The 15,303-nt window shown below is 42.6% G+C and overlaps 1 protein-coding gene across 1 annotated transcript; it reads right to left on the reverse strand.

Annotated features, from left to right (window-relative positions):
• Positions 1-1,245: 1,245 nt before the first annotated feature.
• NPTX2 (neuronal pentraxin 2) lies at positions 1,246-12,455 on the reverse strand. The gene is made up of 5 exons (XM_080382704.1): positions 11,765-12,455; positions 10,068-10,284; positions 6,329-6,573; positions 4,716-4,895; positions 1,246-2,879 (listed from the first exon to the last, which is right to left on the reverse strand). Exons 1-5 carry the CDS (start codon positions 12,215-12,217, stop codon positions 2,652-2,654), a joined length of 1,323 nt encoding a protein of 440 aa, XP_080238830.1. The 5' UTR covers positions 12,218-12,455; the 3' UTR covers positions 1,246-2,651.
• Between the last annotated feature and the right edge of the window lie 2,848 nt (positions 12,456-15,303).

Raw genomic sequence — 15,303 nt, forward strand, 5'->3', positions numbered from 1 at the left:
CCACAGCCCCCAGCCGCAAACACACCCCACCCCCCCACCCCGTCCAGGTGGGGCTGCCTACTCAGGTGTTTGCTGTTACAGTCAGCGCTAAAGACAGACCTAGGATTGGGGGTGTTTAAGTAACTAAATAGATCAACGTGGCCAACTGAAGTGTGAAGACCCCCTGCTTCCCTCAACCAACAAATAAATCCAAACACCAAAATAGTGTTTAAAATGACAGAGCATGTCACCACGCAGGCTCATACCCACACAGGAAGGTATCCAAAACAATTTCACCTTTTCAGAACACAGTGAAATATGCAAAACGTGTTTCCTGCAAGGGCAGACCTAGCACAGATAACTCAGGAATTCAGTTCCTTTGGTTTATTTTTAAAAAGGTGATAAAGGTGGATTGACCAGAGGGCTGATGCCTCTGCTGGTCTCTAGGCCCATGTGAGATGTGAATTTTGCACTCTCCCTGATCTTAGGACACAGATTTTTTGGATATTGAGGGGTTTTCTGGTGATTTGTGGGGTTTTTTTTTCCTCAGGGCAGGGGAAGGTGTCTGTTTTAAGGCCAATCAGAATGACAACATTTGAAACAGTTACATGATGTTCCATAGACATCTCAAACCCTCCATGGCCACAGAAGGATGTCAGAGCTGGGTATATTTCTGCCACAGCTGGTTGTTCTCTTCCACAGAGCACTATCAACTTGTTAGTTTACTGAGCAGAGCATTTGGTTTACTGTCACACCCCCCGGGCACTACACAACTTGCACCAGTGTAGTGCCTCTGCTATTGTACTTCAGCCAGTCACGTCACTGTTGAGCAGCTCTTTTCACAGTGGTTTGCCAGTTGCCTACAACAGGTACTTTCACTCAGAAGGGGTCATACTTTCGGTTTCTCGTGACTGTAAAGATAAACATGAACACATGTTCTATGTCCCATCCCACCCCAATGAAACTGCCATGTCCCAGGTCATGCTATAGACTGGTGCCAGCAAAACTGCAGTGGCAGAAGGCAGGTGTCTGCCTAAGCTTCAGACACTCCATCCCATCCAAATGTAGAAGCCCTCTCCCTAGTTAAGGTTACACACACACGCAAGCCCCTTTTCATTGAAGATAGTGATTTAAGACATTTAGGGAATAAGGATAACTTCTTACAGAACTGTACTTCCACCAGTCTACAGAGACGGTAGCTGAACTCATAGCAGCTATGAAAAAGAACATTCAGTGTCTTGCGTGACTATAAAGGAATTAAAAGACTCATTTTACAGTGCATTTTAATTAAAAGTTCATTATAAGAATTTTCTTTTAAGAACAGCATACTACATATTAATGGAAATATGTAACTTTATCCTACAAACGGGACTGTCACCATATTATTCTTACAATTCAAACATATGAAAAATAAAATATGATATTTAGCTTTATAAATTCCCCCTTCCCCCCTTTAAATAATTTTTCTTTTAAATAACAAAAGTATTAACTCTTTCCCAGTACAGTGCATTTGCTATCTGCGAGCCACAAACCAAGTAGTCACATCAATGCCAAGGAAACAGCAACATTATTTGCAAAATATTGAGAGAAAATTATAAAAAAATATAGTAGTCAGCCCAGTGCTTACCAAAGAGACAGTCAACAAGAATTGAAAAAACAGCACACATTTTCATATTACATAGGACCATTATAATAACATAGAAAACAGTGCAGAAGACTTATGCTGGAAAAATATATAACAATTCTCAGCAAGCAGAAACTGAACTTTGGCACTTGCTCATAAAAAGGCCTTTCAAAGCAAAACAGAACGGAAATTCACTTAATCACAGCCTGTATATTTAAAAAAAATAAAAGACATTGACCAAAGCAATAGAAACAATAGAGAAAACTTTACAAGCCAGGTCACTGAATTCAGTACATTCAGCCTACAGAAATTACAAATATAATCTTTCATCCGTCCATCTACTCTGGGATCCTGGCTAGAGAAAGACAGGCTTTGGGACAGAACCTTACCTGAAGCATCTCTGTTTCAATGGAGCTGAGCTAATTACACAGCCCTTTCTTCAAATAGAACTAGAATAGCATGTCTCAAATACGTTGCCTCCTTACCATAAAATAAGGATTTCTAATCTGCAAATTAAAAAGCAAGACCCTTGCACTCAGACAGTGGCTGTTCTGCTCTACCCATCATAGTTGCACCATAACCACTGTAGTGTAAGGATTAAGTGATTTCTTTAAAAAGGGCTAAAAAAGAATGGCTTTAATTCAAAGGGGAGACCACAGCCTGGAAGGAAGGATTCACATTTAGCGCTTCGTCAGCACTGCACATTACCAGAAGGCGCACTATCATTAACACGTGGGCAGCTGTTCCCCCTCCCTGCCAGAAGAACTGATGTACTAAACGCAGGCCTAACCGAAGGCTGCTGAGGCTAAAGCATGGTTTTGGATCAGGCCATAAGAAAGCAAGGGCTGCTCTAGCCAAGAAGTGCTTCTTTCACTGTCAGGCTCAGTGCCCCAAAACTAGCAGCTGTCTTTGCACTGAGGCGGTTCAGTCAATTTTTTATTCTTTTGAGGAGTTAAGATTGGGGAAGGGCAGAGAGAAAAATAAGTGCTTTAGATTGCACAGAAGATTGTCCTACTAAATGGGGCACTTGAATGGGAAACAATTGCAGCTATAAGTCTAGCAGACGCTCTTCACATGTCTCCACAGGCCATTTAGTAGCACCTCCAAACACATCAACATTGTTATCAACCCAGGGTATGATGTTGCCAGGCATGTTGGTAGAGCAGTTAGCAATATTCATGATGTCTTCAGCTTTTAAGACTCTGTCCCATATATTGAACTGGCTCATCTCCCCGACGAAGGCTTGAGTTGCATCAAATCTTCCTCCTACTGTGTCCTTCAGGCAGCAAGAGTTAGGATTAGATAAGGTTATTTCAGCATTTTCCTCCTCAGATTTGAAGACCCTCTCCCCCCCAGGCACACTGCTAGAAGAAGATGCAGAGCTGGATCACAGACACAGACAACTTCAAGTTTCTAGAAGGGCTACTTTGAACGAGATGTTCTATGGAAGAGTTAAAAGCTCTAAGTTGAAATGTGTCAAAACAATTCAAAGCAAGCAGTAGTGACCATACACCGTCACACAAAGGCTACACATAAACAACCCTGCCACCAAGCAGCAGAACAAGGAGGCAGCTTTAGACAGAGGCTAATTTAGGAGCCATTTTGCAAGCTTGGTACAGGACAGCTTCAGCAAGAACTGCATAGATATGTAATATTACTCCAAAAACTTTATGGCTATAGATTAAACTGTAACTGCAGCCCTTGACCAATTGTCTAGGAGCTATAAGATGCAACATTTAGATCTTAATACATAGGCTGCTTCTGGTTATACCAAATGAGTAATTCAAACTGCTACTGCATAAGCCTAAAAGTGTTTGCTTGCTCCATCCACGGCTCAAGGACAGAAATCACAAATTTTGTGCGATCACACTAACATGAATCTGGTAGCAAAAGATAGAACCAAGCATAGTACAGGCAAATGGCGTGAGAGAAAACCTGCCAGCCACCTAATAGTAAACTGGAGTATCTGCTATGCAGAGTGTATTAGGATTCTGAAATTCCCATTCTGTCACTTATGTCATGGATAAATAACTACTAAAATCAGTATCAGGACAAAACTAGTTTTTCATTGTGAACCTGGGAATCCTGGAGAAAGGCTGTTTCCTGCTACGCATTACAATTATTTTTTTTTTAGTATATGTATAATCATACAAAGAACAGGTACAGAAAAAATGTGAAGAGCCACACAATTCATAGGCAATAACTTAATGAGATCTTAACTAAGAAGAGCGAGATTCAAAATCCTTTGGTTTTTTTCAATATTCAAAAAGGACTTAACCTTACGACTGCTTTCTGTTGGCAGCACTAATATTCAAACTTTATTAGCATTTCCATTAGGAGATTTATTTACCTCCATCTTTAATGGGAAACCAAATGTCTGATTTAGAGTTTGTCCCTTTGACTTCAGACTCATCTTTAAAGTAGACATCAAATTCTGAATGAGTGACAGGCTCCACCATCCTAATTCAGTCTAGAGGGAGCTCTCCATAGCAGCCCAAATTATAAAAGATCCTGATATACACACAAGCACTCCAGTGCCCATAGTTGCTGGTCCCCTACCCCCATACACACACTTTCCTTGGTCTGTCCCAGGGCTTGATCACTAACATTCTGGCTATTCTTGGGATAAAGAGGAAAGGGAGGGTGAAAACCAGTAAACTGTTACAGGGAACAGTCAATTTGGCTTCAATTAAAAAGAAATTAAAACAAATCAAAGCAATTATACTTGGTCCACTTTCAGCACGCTCCTTTTTGACTGCTCATACAAGAGTACTCACTAGATCTGTCCTTTTCTGTAACTTCAGTGGCCACATTGCTAGTTACCAGCGATCTAGCTCAAAGGATTTAATTGAAGGCATTATTCAGGTCACTAACAAAGTTGCACGCTGTAGCATTAAGAGTGGGAATAGGAACAGCTACAACATGAATATTCTGAATATTTAATAAATTAAACAAAACTTACCAATGTGTGATTGCATTAAGTATTTATTGCCTTGTTTTCATCTTTCTGATACTGGGTATACAACAAGACCAAGTGTTTAACAAAGACAATTTTCCCACAGCTGCTGTTTGCTTGGAGAGTTCAAACCCTGGAACACCGTCATTTACTCACCTGTTCCTGACCCAGGATCAAGACACCTCCAGGTTTAATTGGGTGCCAAGGAGCCAGATTCTCCCCCATGCCAAGCTTCTCTCCATCCTGAAAAGCCTCCCACATTCCATCTCTGGTTGTCCATGTTATACAGATATGATGCCATTTTCCATCACTAATGAAAAGCGGGAGCTGGGCAACCTACAAAAACCAAAGAATAATGCATGTTGTAAACCAAGTCTATCAGTTCAAGCACAACATTTGAAAATGGACAATATTTACTCTGCCCTCCGAAGTAAAATGTCAAAGACAGAAGTCAGTCCACATCTTTCTATGTTGTTCCAGCTCTCCTGTACTGAGAAATACAGCCACACTTTTTATTCTAGATATGAGCCTTCATTTCATCTAGAATAAAGTGACACAAGTACTACAGTCTAAGCTGCTATCAATGCACTCATCCTGCATTTTAATCTCAGTACTTAGTTCTAACTTTCCATCTAGTGTTCATGTTAAGTTTTTCTTAAAATCTGGTGTTTGCCTGCACCATTTGCATTAACAACTCTGACAAATGGATCTGCCTGCTTCCAGTAAAACTTGTGGGAACTGTTAACATAGGGCTCCGAACAAGGAGGATTTATGCTCCTTTAGGAATCTAACCTGAAAACTTACTAAGTCAACATAAAGACACAAAAGCAGCAGGCTATTGAACGCCTGTGATGTGGTAGAAAGAATAGCCTTACAGAACATTAATAGTACTGACATAAGATTGATGAGAAAAAGTTATCACTACAGATAAACAGACTCAAGCTTCCTTCTCTTCCTCAAACCATTAAAAATAATCAGTTTTTCATTTTTATTGATTTGGGAGGATGACAGGACTGTTAGAAGTCCTTAACTAGCCACATGACTAAACCACCTGAGTTGTGTTGTAGATCTGTAAACACCTGATCCCTAGCAAGTTACTAGGAGACCTAACTGAAGGTGGGGTGAAAGGAACTATTTATAACCTGTTTTAATGCCAACTTTCAGCAAGTCCTGTTTTCCCTCAAGCCTCATTCTGAAGCTTGTCAGAAGCCATCAGTGGTATGAAGTAGTGTAAGACAACTGTTGCTTTTTGTATCTAAAGTCTGGAAAAAATCTATTTAAGCTGATGTTTAGTTATTAAGCATAACAAAACCAGCCACAATTACATGCCTTTTGCTCTCTGTCTTCTGCAAAATTCATTTTAACGTATCTGATCTTCTAGGATTAGAAAGACAGAAATACTGCCGCTGGCTCAGATCTCACTGGTTTTGCGATACTGTGCCTTCAAATACTGCTTCTGTTTCACAAAACAAACAAAAAAAAAAAAAAATAGAAGCCAAGACCTGCTTGGTAAACTCAAAGGACGTGCATAAGTGTGTGCACATCTTGATGTCATGCTGCTTTGTCTCAACACACAAAATGTATGTACTATTTGCCTTTGTTTCAAGTACTTTTATGAACCTACAACAACCCACAAGTAGACACTACCATCTCACAGGTCCAGAGCTGGCTTCTCTCAGGGAGAATAAAAAGAGTTGCTAGAAAGTTATCATGGGTTTGGGCCATATTCTGATTATGCAGACAATAAAGAAGAGTTAGTTGATTCTCACCTTATCATTAATTAACAGTTCAATTGGATTGTTCCCCCATTCTATGAGGACAATTTCATTAGCCTGCCCAGGAACAGCATATGAGAATGGAGTACCAATTCCAGGAGAAGCACTTGATCTCAGCCACAAGCATACAGTAAAAGCATACAGCTCTGGCAGAGTCTTCTTGATCTTCCCATACAAGTAGTTTGTGCGAAGAGGAAGGGAGACTTTGAATTCATCAGGTGATTTAAATGCACTGTTACCTAGAATTACATTGAGGAAGAAAAACCTTTAACATTAAACAAAACAATGTATTTGTAAGTCAGGTTAAGAAACCATACAATTCGTATCAAGAATCTTGGGAATTTTCATCACTTTAGAGAGGTACACAAAAATATACTGAAGTAGTATTACTGAATGTTGATTTTGCAGCACAGAAAAATATAACTAGATTTTATACACATCATGCTAATTACTTCATTTACTTTTCCTGCTCATATAGAGCAGAAGAATACATACATGGCAGACAACTAATGAGAGGGTGTTAAATATTTTCTTCCTTCATTGCTTAGTTCATGGCTGGAGGCCTGCCTATTTCAAACAATCCAAACCATTTTAAAATATATTTACTGTTACTAAACATTGATTCTCTGGTATGCTCATTATGAAAGTATCACAGTGCTTCAGAAACAGTATTTCTTTTCCTACTACTGCTACACAGGGAGCTAGCAGCAGTGTCCCCACTTTACAGATAGCAGGCTGAGAAACAGGTTGATGGTCTCATTTTGGATGGCCACTCTGATATAAGAAAAAGCTGACATATTCCAGAAAGCAGAGTTAAATTCAGAAGAACTGATTTCTGCCCCACAGACAAATTAGGAGATCTGAACAAAAACATACATCTGAAGTACAAAGTGACCTAAGAAAAATGCAATATAAAGTTATGAACTACAAAAACATTAGATATTTGTTTTAATATAAAAGAAGAAACTATTGTTTAGCTTTTTCTAAAAGATGTGATAAAAACCAGCAAGTTATTCCAGAAATGTTTATGAAATTGAGAACACTTATGACCAAAACTTTCTAAAGTTGCAATACTCTCTATTATAGTTTGTGTATAGTTCTAATGTAGCTGCTTACAAGTAATTTTCTAGAATTAAATATTAAGAAAAGAGAAATCCCACATTGTGCCACAAAATAAAACCCCACAGTTCTGTAGTAGAGTGTCACCCTCAACCTTTCAGCAACCTGTTCTTCTGAGTCCCACTCATTTCCTTTACTCACATTCCTGAAACAAATTCAATCCCCTTGCCAAGCTTCACATTCCAATCCAAATGAAGAGCTGTTGTCACAAAAGGTTGCCACAATTCTCATATGTAATTTTTAAACCATTTGCATTCTCTCAGTTCCCAATCCCAGAAGCAACTGAAGTGTTTTGACTGTATTTTTCACAGAACAAGGGGGTGGAAGAAGAAAAAGCTTGTCTGATGCTTGCATCTGTCTTGAGGAACTTACAGACCAAAACCTGAAATATTCTAAATTCTCAGAAAAAAACCACTCAGTGTCTTAGGGCTAACATTGAGCAAGCTTCACAAGGCTGGTACAACCAATCTCATGTATGAAAAAAAGAAGCATACTCCATTAAGGGCATTAGTCACTCTGTGAAAGAACTTAAGGAAGCAATAATGGGTTCAAAAAAGAACAAACAATATTAATCTTTTTATTTTTTTTGGTTTGTTCTCATGACTTGGAAACATCCAGAACTCCAAATGATAACAAGATCCTCCTGTTCTGGGCAATGGGCACATCTGCAGGATAAGACAATCCTTTTCCTAAAGGATCCGAATTATTTTTGGACAAGATGGGCAAGAAATATTGTTACTCCCTTTCAGAGATGAAGAAAATGGATTTTGATGTAGCAAGTGACCTGTTCATGTCTCCAGTAAAGCTAGGAATCAATTTAAGTCCAGGCACTATTCATTGCAAGATTATTCCTCCACCCACTCCTGCTTTTTAATGCATTTAATGCTGTTGATGGAGACAACTGGTGAAGGAATTACCAGAAGCCTTTTCGAATCACAACAGTTGTACAAACTTCAAAATCTTCAGTCCCACTGGTAAAGATAGCTGTCACAACTACAGATAAAAATAAACCCAAAGTTCATGGTGTCACCTTACAAGGTTAGTTTTTTCCTCAATTTACTTAGTCCGAGCATGGGGAGCTTGTGACACTAGTTAGTTGTCAGGAATTGATGCTGAACAATACGGCATTTAAAATAAAAGCACAATAGAAATACTATTTTCAAAGGAGGTCAGATCGCTTCAAATATTGTCTGTATTTAATCCAAAAAAATCATTAAAAAGTTCTTAGATCATTATTACCATCACTTTGATTTGACAGAGGAACCAAAGGCACAGAACAGCTAAACTGCACTGTAATAGAGAACAAATTACACAACTAAAAGAAAGCCTGTGTCTTGGTTCCTGGCCCAAATTCTTTACTTCCCTGGTGAGTTAAGACAGCTCTCTCCCCACACAAAAAATAAAGGTGGGAACAGGCTATTTTTAACCTAACTAAACTACACATTCTCCTTCTCCCACCACTCCCTTTCTCATTCTGACTTGCTGATATGAGTCACATCTTTCAGAGACAAGGACTAGCAATACTTGCTACATAAGACATTAACAGGCCACTAATTCTCCAGAACTTTAGTTGCAGTTTAGGCTTTATCTTGGCTCTCAGGGAACACTAAATGACACAGCCAGTAGAAGATCTCTTCCTCCTTCACGCTTTTGAAATGAAAAAAAAAATAGATACAATATTACACAAATTATTCCATTAGGTCACATTTTAAAATTCATGAGATATGTATGTTTGCACCATTTTGAAAGCATGTCCATTAAGCTGCTTTTAAGCAGAGAGCCGATTCACCTTGGAAAATCATTTAAAGACTAGGCAGTGGTATTTACTGGCACTCTGGTGCTCCACAGTCCACTCTGTAGGTGTATGTAATCAATACAGAAAGATAGCTCTGTTCTTTAGCTCACTTCCATGGGCATTTGTAATTCAAATAAACAGATTCTACTCAAGCATAGAGATCTCAGTAATAATTAATCTAAGCATCTGAATAAATGACTAGGATTAAGAGAGTGTCCCCCAGTGGCACCATGTGTAATCTGCTGTAAACTCTGAAGGCTATATGCTTGGGATAGAACACAATTCAAGTATCTGCAGTTACTCAAAGTCATAAGCAGCAATGAAAGGAAAGACCACCAGCAATACTTCCAAAGCAGCAGGAAACTGTTCTGGTAGAAAAGGCCATTCGTTACATCAAAGGCAGTTGTGCTAATTAAATTTAGCCTATATGATTTTCAGTCCACATAAAAAAAAAAAGTGGCTCTACTTAGATGCATACTTGACATTATGCAGGTATTTACCTGACACCAGTGTAATACCTCTTATTTCTACTTGCCTCCTTATAGAATCTTTCCATCCCCACAAACACTAAGTTTCATCCTAACCACCCACACATGCCAAATTAAGAGACAGGAAGCCAAAGCCATGCAGAGGCCTGTCAAGCAGGAAGCTTGTGACAAAACCAAAAAGAGAATCCAAGTATTTGTGCTGCCACCTACTATATAGTCCAGCACCTTAACTGTCTTTCCCTCAAGGCCCACGTTTAGGCTACTGCACTAGAAGGAGGGAGTAAACAAAATTAATTTGCATGGGGAAATGTTTAGATTCTGTGCAGGTTACCTTTTTCTAATTCAGACACTCTTTCTAGCAATGCATTCAAGGCTGTCTCTGTCTTCTGCCGATGGGCTGACGTTTCATTATGAAGCAAAGACTTTTCATCCTCAAGCTCAGCCACTTTGCTCAGGAGCTGGCGCTCCAGGTCTCCAAGCCTCCGTTGAAGCATCTCTCGAAGGTCATTAGGCAGCGCGGCATATGACACGTTGGCTCGGAGCTGGTGCTTCAGGGGAAATGAGAAGGAAAAAAAATTGTCATTTCTAAAACAGAAACTGCAAAATGCAGATATGCTCCTGATTCAAAGGGAAGGAAGCAAGATCACCACATTCTCCAGCAAGTACAAAAGAGGCATTGCTTTTTAGCACTTGCCATGTTCAGTGCTCTTACTAGCACTGTAGCTAACCAGCTCCTGAAACAAAAGAGCACTTTTGTTAGAGGCTTCCATGTTCCATACGAAGGAGCCTTCATACATTTAAGTTCAAAATAATCAATGTAGGGAGCCAGGTGTGATGCACTTCCATTAGTATAGGTACATGTGAAAATATTAGTCAGATTTTGCTTTAAGTATTGCAAGTGACATTGCCAACATAAGTAAAAACTATTATTTCATTTAAAAACAAAAATCAAGCTACTTTGAAAGCAAGTTTACCAAATGAAAGTTTCCTCAGTTTTGATTTGCAGAGTAAAGAAGTCAGATACTCTTTAGAGCAATGGTATTAGCCAGTGAAAGTATTTTTATGTAAACAAAAAAAAAATAAATCCCGCCCAAAAAAACCCACACTCTTTCACAAATAAAACTGTTATCTTTAGGGATACTAAGAAACCAATGGTTCCACCTACTATTCTAGTGGAGTTTGTCTTCTACAACCCTAACAAAAATGCCTCAACAAGACAGCAACAGTAAAAAACGATGTTACAGTACCAGATTATTCAAAACTGTACTTGAAAGACAGTTTAAAAAGAGTGTTTAAACCTCATAGAATAACCTTTAGGAAGTTACTCCCCACCCTCACACCACCAGCGACTGTTTGTAGGACAGCAGGAGGAGACACATGTCGCTCACAGGGTGTGGAAAGCAAAAGAACATCCAGCATTACTCCTGTGTGAATACTCTATAAAATATTTCTGTGAGTACCACTCAACCATGGCATGGTCCAAAGGCTGATGGAAATTACTTACCAGTAGGTTTGGACCAAGCCCCCTTCCTATTCACAGGCATACAGAATCAGGTTCTTTTTACTCTAAGTCAGCTCTAAATACATCATCTTATCTTCACAATCTGTCCAACACAATCTCCTCATTACCACTGGCATGTTCAGCACCATATGCCAAGGTCTTACTGCCCAAGACGTCAGCTTTATACCTCAAACCCCATGGAGTCACACTCCCGGAGAGATTTAGTCATATTAATACAGAAACTAAGCTGGTGACAGGAAAACCATAATCTCCCCCCACGCAGCGGGAGAACACATCACAGCCAAGCCCTCCGGGGGTTTTACCGTTAAAGCGAGCAGGTAAACAACCGAGACAAGACAAGACAGGCAAGCAGCTCGCTCCCCGGGCTCGGCCAGGCTGGTTTAAGCTTGGCGCAGACACACGCGCTGGCTGTGCCCACCCAGGGCGCCGAGGCCACTGTCACCCTGTCACTGTCACACCTGAAGCCGTCCCAAGTGCCGGGCGGGCGGGCGGGGGGCTGGCCCTACCTCCAGGCTCTCCAGCCGGTCCTTCAGGGTCTGCATAGTGCGGCTCAGCTGGTCGATGACCTGCGCCGGGTCCCGCGGCAGGTCGCCCATAGTGTCCTTGCCCTTGCCCAGCTCGGGCTTCCAGGACCCCGCGGCGGACTTGCCGTCGGCGCCCTCGCAGCGGCTCAGCTTGCCGGTGAGCTCCCGGATGGCCTCCCGCTGGCTCCCGATGGTCTCCTTCTGCTGCAGGACGGTCTCCCGCAGCTGCAGCACCGTGGCCTTCAGCTCCTCCTCGGGGGGCAGCGCGCCGCCCTGCATGGGCACGGGGGGCATGGGGCAGCCCGCGCCGGCGGCGTCCAGCGGCAGCGAGGTGCACACGAAGCGGCTCCCCGGCGGGCTCTCCTGGTCCCCCGCCGCCGACCCCCGGCCGCCCGCGGCTACGGCCAGCAGGAGCCCGGCGACCACCGGCAACATCCCGGCCGGTGAGCGGAGCGGCGCGACGGCTCGGAGGAGACGCCGGGGCGGGGGCCGCCGCGCCGACAGGAGACCAGCCCCGCCGCGCTGACAGGAGGCCAGCCCCGCCGCCCCGTCCCGTCCCGCTCCCGCGCTCGCCGCCGGCCCGCGGCTTTTATCGGCAGGGCGCGCGCGGCGGGGGTGGGGGGGGGCGCCCTGCTCGCGCCGCGCGCGCTGGTTGGCTGCGGCCGGCGCTGACGCCACGCGGCCCCGGGGCGGGGGGGGGGCACCGGGGGGACCGGCGGAGCGGAGTGGCGGGGGGGGGGGGGCACGGCGGCGGCAGCGCGACCCCGGGCCGGCGCTGGCCCGTCCGCCGGGTGCCGCCGGGCGCCCCGCGCTCCTGCCTGCCCGGGGGGGCCGGGGCTTCGTCCAGTCGGGTCCTGGACGTCGCCAGGGGTGGCAGCTGCGCGGCCTCCCTGGGCAACCTCGGCCTCTGGTCCGGTGGCCCCACGGCGAGCAAGCTTCCCCCTGTGCCCCGCGTGAACCGCTCCCGCTTCAACGCGCTCCCGTTGTCCCTTGCCCTCCCGCACGCGGCGCGTTGCACGGCTCCGGCTGGACGGGCTCCCCTCCCGAGATCGCTCCGGCCTGTCGAGGTCTCCCTGTGCTGGGGGGGTGGGGGTGTGGGGTGTGTGCAGCACGGGACACCGTATCGCGATATGACCCAGCCCGTGCCGGCCAAAGGGGACCATCTCTCCACGCCCTCCAACTGCGCTCCTGCTAACGAGGCCGGGACACTGCTGTCACACACACCAGGTACGGTCAAGGTCTAGCTCAGTACTGGGATTTATGATGGAAATTTTGATTATGATAAGAAATTTTGGCAGAGTACCCTAAGCCTGCTGTGGGACGGTAAGACCACTGTGGGTTTAGCTATATTGTTTGTGGTATCCAGTATTTTTAATGCTGTTCACAATTACTTCACATTTATCATCTGTGAGGGCCCGTGTATTTTTCCCAAGTGCATACAAACATCAGCCAAACAGTTCTTGCAAACTTCTAAGAGATACACAAAGGAAACTGTTACCTGTACTAGAAAACCAGGGAAACAGTTTCCTTATGCATCAGCAGAGGCTGCTGAGTAGAATTTCAGAATTGTAGAATTTTTTATATATGGAAATTAAAGACATTTTACCATAGGGTGAGTAGCTCTTACTACGAAATACGTAACTGTTTTTAGTAATAATGAATAAAAAAAAAGGAATCAAGAATACTTAATTGAAAAGATTTTTAGCTGTTTTTTTCAGTCAACATGTGAATTGCTTTGTTACCGCATGAGTTTGCAAGTTTGAAGGAGTGTGTATCACAGCAATAGTGAAATTGTTTCCTGAAGTCCAGTTTCTCCTCCAGCAACATCCCATTTGAAAGCCACGTCAGCCAAAGCTCTCTGCGGACACTGTTAAACCACACAAGTGAGAGATGAAGCTCATGCTGCTTATTCCAGGGGAGAGAACACAGGATGGACAGAGTTCAACAAGGGACTAGAAGCTTCGATTTCTGTCTGAACTTCTTTTGCCTGGAAGCCAGGTCTCAAGAGACTATACTGCATCCCGGTTGAATGGCAAAGAAATACCCACTCAGGTACAGAGGCTCGGAGTGATTCCTGGTCAGACACTTAACTCCCGTCGAGATCAACAGGATATCACTGCTTAATTATTTTGCTGATTAAAGTTCAGGGTGCTGCAATGAGGAGGACCATGCAAGTACACTAGAAGCACCTCATCTGTCAACACAGTGTCTTTCCAGTTCACATAAGTCCAAGAAATATTAAAGCCCATACGCAATAACGTACCAAAATTTCTGCCCTACATGTAAGATCATGCAGTCACATCTGCACCACATTACAGCTCATTTCTCCTGAATGTCTCGTGAAAAAGTATGAAAAAACTTTGTAACTCTACAATAATAGGTTTGCCTGTCCTCTGACACTACTGTAGGACAACAGTAGTCTACTGCTTTTATACAGCTTGATTCCATCCTCTCTAACGTGAACTGTGATGGCACCCTATGAAAATGACCTCACATTACTAAAAATAAAATTCTGATCCTGATTTTAAAACCCACTACACAATTCAGAGTTGTTCTCAAATGGATTTTTGACTCTATGCACAACAGCGACAAAGGTGTTGCTTCTTTTTAAATTCAGGCAATGTATAGCTTTGAAGGTTTTTCTTAATTATAGATAGATTTTTGTCATAATCTCTTATTCAGGCAAGCTGAGAAGTAATACAAGCAGCAGCAAGCAATAAACATCTGACTTCCAAAGTTCTGTAAGGTATATGGTGGTAAATTGCTCATGACAACAGAATTATTGTTCTTTATTACTATACTGTTTCTTTTTGACAGGGGAGGTCAGTAAAACAGGCAAGAATCCCAACAAAGACACTCAGAAATGTCAGTTACCGCACAGTGGGGGCATAAATGTGGAGGAAGGGTGGACAGATGTGGAGAAAGCCAGGGATTATTCATTGTCCTTCTTAACACCCTTAATATTTTTCTATGGTACTTCAGCGCTTTAAAAAAAAAAAATGCCCAAATAACAAATTATCCCACTTTACCCCACTTCCAGATTCTGAGACCTAAATTTAATGCATATCATTAGTTCATTGAAACACTGACTGTAGCCAGTGTTTTTTCATGTTGGAAGGCCTTCATTTTGAGTGACTAACATGTAGCAGAACATTATCATAAATAATAAATCACATACCATTAAAAAAATTAGAAGGTAAATCATCTTCACACCAGTATATTACATGTTAAGGCATAACTAAGCTGAATGCTTGATAATTTGAGATGTTTAAAAAAGGAGGTGTTTTTTTCCTTATGACCAAGAGGAACAGTTCATAGACACAGTGATTATATTTCACTGTAGCATAAAGTTGATGGGGTAGAGGGGGAAGCACAGCGAGTACAGATGACTTACTATTGTATTTGAGAGGTTTTTAAAACTTCTGGCTCTGTGGCTGTCAGGCAGCTTAGCATCTCTGCAGCCCACAGAATAGTTTTTTAATTTTTAATTTAACTTTGACAGTTTCTACTGCCTTCAAAAG

The sequence above is a fragment of the Falco punctatus genome, assembly GCF_963210335.1.
Source record: "Falco punctatus genome assembly, chromosome: 4".
NCBI classification, from domain to species: Eukaryota; Metazoa; Chordata; class Aves; order Falconiformes; family Falconidae; genus Falco; species Falco punctatus.

What these genes read in the sequence shown, in the direction of transcription:
- NPTX2 (XM_080382704.1), bottom strand. Translation starts at nt 12,217, where the DNA reads ATGTTGCCGGTGGTCGCCGGGCTCCTGCTGGCCGTAGCCGCGGGCGGC. An exon ending in ACCGGCTGGAGAGCCTGGAG is followed by an intron (nt 10,285 to 11,764) that starts GTAGGGCCAGCC and finishes TTTCCCCTGAAG; the next exon opens with CACCAGCTCCGAGCCAACGT. An exon ending in TGATCCTGGGTCAGGAACAG is followed by an intron (nt 2,880 to 4,715) that starts GTGAGTAAATGA and finishes TGCTGCCTGAAG; the next exon opens with GACACAGTAGGAGGAAGATT.